Source organism: Miscanthus floridulus, chromosome 9, assembly GCF_019320115.1.
Source record: "Miscanthus floridulus cultivar M001 chromosome 9, ASM1932011v1, whole genome shotgun sequence".
Taxonomy (NCBI): domain Eukaryota; kingdom Viridiplantae; phylum Streptophyta; class Magnoliopsida; order Poales; family Poaceae; genus Miscanthus; species Miscanthus floridulus.
Window position 1 is genome coordinate 134,474,174 of NC_089588.1, and position 3,978 is coordinate 134,478,151.

A 3,978-nucleotide genomic window follows, 5' to 3' on the forward strand; every position below is an offset into this window, starting at 1 on the left:
CCATTCCTGGTGTTCACCGATAGGAGGCCGGAGAAAAAAGAAAGTTGGACATGGGGCTGCGCCAAAAAGGAGAAGCACAAGGTGGGAGTCATCGAGGCAGAGCTCCGGAAGCTTGTGAAGAGCGGTCTCAATGGGGTGCAGGTGTTTCACACCCTGTACCGCCACCGGGTCGTGCCATTGGCGGAGAGGGTGCGGCCGATGTGGATGTACGACGGCCTCACGGACCCAGACCATACATCGTCACAGGATCTGCCGGGTGACGAGGTATGGAGTCACATTGGCCGGGTGCTGTAGCTATGGCCCAAGGAGAGGGTCGAAGGGAGGCCCATACCTTTCAACTCTTTGATCGTGTCCCGCCTGGTTTGTTCCTTTCTCTAATCCGCGCATTTTTCTCTGCTTTTCCTATTTCTTGATTGGGGGTCGTACGTTCCGTAGGGGCTCAGAAAGAACAAGTCCTGGCCGCACCTTCCCAAGGGATCAGAGGGCCAGGCCCGGCAAGCTGCTCAGAAGGAAGCGGCAGACGCTCGGAAGAAGAAAAGAACTGAGGAGGTTCGGTGGAAGGAAGAGAAGAACAAGGAGGTCACCCGGTGCATGAGGGCCAGGGAATGTAGGAGCGACGTCGAGTCGGAACTCGCATCGGATGACCCTCCTATAGATTTGGATGACATGATCTTCTCCGACGAGGAGGAGAGTCGGGAGGTCGTTGTGACATTGGCGGAGCGTCGCGGCCCTGTGGCGACGTCCGCTGGTGGTGAGCAGGAGGCCGCGCGGCGTGCAGTGGTTCCTGCGTTGAGGAAGCGCGCAGCGAGTGCGGACGTCGTTGGTGAGTGGGCGGTGAAGCGGCCACGATCACCGCGCCCCTTGGTGGCGTCGCCGGTCCCGTCGTCGTTTGTGGCGGGCGTGGCCGAACGAGACGGGCAGTCCGAGGAGCGAACGGGCGCTTGTGCGGCGACAGAACCGGTGCCAATGACGGACTTATAGCCAAAGGAGGCCTTGCCTATCGCGGCTGCAGTCGAGTAGTCCAGGTGGTCTGAGGGGCAGACTGGCGCCCGGTCGATACGCGACTTGCAGTCGGAGGACGCCCCGCCCGCTGCTCCGGTTGGGGAGTCTTGAGCCAGGAGTCATAGTGACCCGTAGGCCGAGTAGGAGCTGGTCAGGATGACTCCAACCCCGTTCGAAGCGAGGGGGAGTGGGTCACAGCCTGGGAGCGGTCCTCGGGCCGTAGGTCCGTGGTTGTCGAAGCCTGCCTTTCGGGTCGTGCCGCTCGCCACTCGGTATGTTTCCTTGCTGCTTCGATTCTTGCTAGTCAAGTCTTTGTGGAGTGTGGCTTACCCGCAATTTTTGTTAGTGGCCGGGGGATGCCGGGGTTGAGCATCGCCCTGACCCCTGTGCAGGAGGTTTGGAGGCCCACACTGCAGCGTGTGGCGGCGAGCGAAGGTGGCAGCGGGGTGGTGGCAGCAAGGTCTTCCCTCCCGAGGGTGTTGCCCCCCGGGGGGGCTGCTGATAAGGCAGTAGTGGCGGCGTCGGTGTTGGCGGTGATCCCGGTGTCAACGGTGGAGGTGACACTCGTGGCCCCTTCTTCGACGGTCGCGGTGGAGGAGACGAGGGAGAGTGAACTCCCTATCTCACCGGGTGGAGGGCTGCACGACCTATCCTTGTCATCGGAGCCGAAGGCGCCGGAGGGAAGCGTGGCTAGGACGGAGCTGGGACGCCCGGCGGCATCCCATGCAAATGTGGTGGTGGAAATCCCGTTTGACAACGAGGCGAATACCATGGCGGAACCGGTGGTGTTGTCGCGGGAGCTGGTGGTGGTCTGGTCGGAGGCTGGGCCCTCCGGCGGTTCATCGGAGGGTGACCTGGAGTGGCCCTTCCCCGAGGACCCGTCGAAGGCGAGGTTCATCCTCCGGGATTCCCGGGAGCACCAACTCTAGGAAATTTTTGGCGGACAAGGGCGTGCCGTGGTGTCCGAGCTCACCGAGCTATCGGCGAAGCTAGAGAGCACCCGGAAGTAGGCTCAGTTTGCCTGGTAGCTGGTTGAGGTCGACCTGTAGCTTGCCGCGAAGGTGAGTTTTTGGTACTTCTCCTTGCCCTTTGAATCTTTCGTTGGTTGTTTTTATAACGCCTGTTTTTTCACAGGAAATAAGGAAGGTGTCGTCCCACAAGTCGTACTTCTTTCGGGCGGAACACGCTCGGATGGCCGAGCTAGAGCGCCGGGCGGAGTTCGTTTGCCATGAGTCCCAAATCCGGGCGGCCGAGGAGGCCGTGGCGCGGGCGGAGGGGCAGTGTGCGGCGGAGCGGGCGACTGCTACCGAGCTAGGGCTCGAGGCAGCAAAGGCCCGCCATGAGGAGATTGAGGCAGGGCTGCGGACATCCCTGGCCAATACTGAGGCGGTGCTTCAAGAGGCCTTGGCGGCCCTTGAGCCAGAGCGGGCCACCCTGGAGAGGGCACAGAAGGCCCTAGAGGCGGAGCAGAGGGCCCGGTCGGAGGCGGATCAGGAAGTGCTCGTGCTCCAGAGCCAGGTGATGGGGATGGAAGACGTGAGTACCCAGCTATGCGAGTAGGTGGCCTGGCAGGCAGAGGATTTCTCCACCCTTGAGGCCTCTCGCATCGGTGCGTACCCTTTTGTTTTCTAGTAGTGTTGATTTTTCCCTCAGCCTGTTTCTAAGTTTGTCGACCTTCCTCCAGAGTTGGGTGAAAAGGTGAAGGCGCTGGAGCGAGACCTAGAGACATCCAAGGCGAGCTTCAGCCGGAACGCCAAGGAGCTGGCCAAGTCCCATGAAGAGTGACGCGCTCTCGAAGGGGATCTCGACCAGATCCGCAACGTTGCCCAGCTTGTCGTCTCGAAAATCTTCGGGTCGGTGCCAAGTACCAGCACGCCCGTGGTCCAGCTGGCGGAGGTCCCAGATGCGGTCAAGGACCTCGTTAGGAGTGTGCTATTTTATGGAGCGTCGGGGGTGCTGACCTCAGTGGCGATGCACCACCCGAACCTGGACTTCGATGCTATCTGCAGTGGGTATGCTGAAGGTCTGAGCATGGAGGACATCCAATCCATCGGGGTGAGCTTGCTGCCGCACGCGCGGTCGGTGTCAGAGCAAGTCTCCGCCGAGTGGGTGATGGACGTTCGCCGTCAAGACATGGCCCGAAGCATGCGTGGAGAGAATGCTTTGGAGCCTACGGATAGCCCGAAGCCTGGTTTGGGGGGAAATGTCGCCTCGGCCTCGGTCGAGCCGAACGTCGTGCCGCCAGGGGGTGAGCAGCCTACGCCTTCGTCGGTCGCGCCGCTAGCAGATGCCGTGGGGTCGGTTTAATACCTTTTTTTAAATGCAAGGAGTTAGTAAATGTAAGGAGTTTAAGTTCGTGTGGGGGGGACCCTTGTGTAAAACGTTCGTGTGTTTAAATGACCGCAATCGGTTTGAGTTGCTCCGTTCGGAGAAACTTGTTCCCTTTCGTTCCTTAGTTCTCCCTTAGCATAATTTTGTTTTAAATTTCTTTCTATCTCGTACCTGCCTATTTGTTCTGTAGGTCGGAACTTTGCGAGCCCGGGCGTGGCCCGCGAGGCTCGGCCAGTCGTAACCGTAGGAAAAGGCAGGGTGCGATCAGTCGGAATGTTCTAAAGCAAAGTTACGTAAGGTAAAACAAAGGAACGAACTACCCTTTTGTTCAGGTAGGAAGGAGTTTCTTTATACAAAACCAAAAGAGTACTTAAGATAAAAACAAAAACAAAGGGGTAGTAGAGCCCCCTAGTGGAGCCCCCGAGCGCCTCGAGCCGAAAAGTGTTCGGGTCGGGGTGCTCTTACAGGAGCGTTCGCTAAGTAAAGGTAAGACTGAAACTTAGGAAGAGAAGAAGAGACATAGCTGTTCCAAGGTCATCGGAGAGAGCGTCGTTGTCATTGTCCTTCAGTTGGAAGGCTTTCGGTCAGATCCCTTTATGCTCCAGTCGTCTAGATCCTTGTCCGCTGCGCCCCTTCTTCGGTCGC

The 3,978-nt window shown here is 59.0% G+C and overlaps 1 protein-coding gene across 1 annotated transcript; it reads left to right on the forward strand.

Annotated features, from left to right (window-relative positions):
- Positions 1 to 1,358: 1,358 nt before the first annotated feature.
- LOC136481005 (uncharacterized) lies at positions 1,359 to 2,787 on the forward strand. Its single transcript, XM_066478402.1, has 3 exons — positions 1,359 to 1,889; positions 2,137 to 2,538; positions 2,656 to 2,787. Exons 1-3 carry the CDS (start codon positions 1,359 to 1,361, stop codon positions 2,785 to 2,787), a joined length of 1,065 nt encoding a protein of 354 aa, XP_066334499.1.
- Positions 2,788 to 3,978: the final 1,191 nt, after the last annotated feature.

What these genes read in the sequence shown, in the direction of transcription:
- LOC136481005 (XM_066478402.1), top strand. Translation starts at nt 1,359, where the DNA reads ATGCCGGGGTTGAGCATCGCCCTGACCCCTGTGCAGGAGGTTTGGAGG. An exon ending in TCCCCGAGGACCCGTCGAAG is followed by an intron (nt 1,890 to 2,136) that starts GCGAGGTTCATC and finishes GTTTTTTCACAG; the next exon opens with GAAATAAGGAAGGTGTCGTC. An exon ending in AGGTGATGGGGATGGAAGAC is followed by an intron (nt 2,539 to 2,655) that starts GTGAGTACCCAG and finishes TTTTTCCCTCAG; the next exon opens with CCTGTTTCTAAGTTTGTCGA.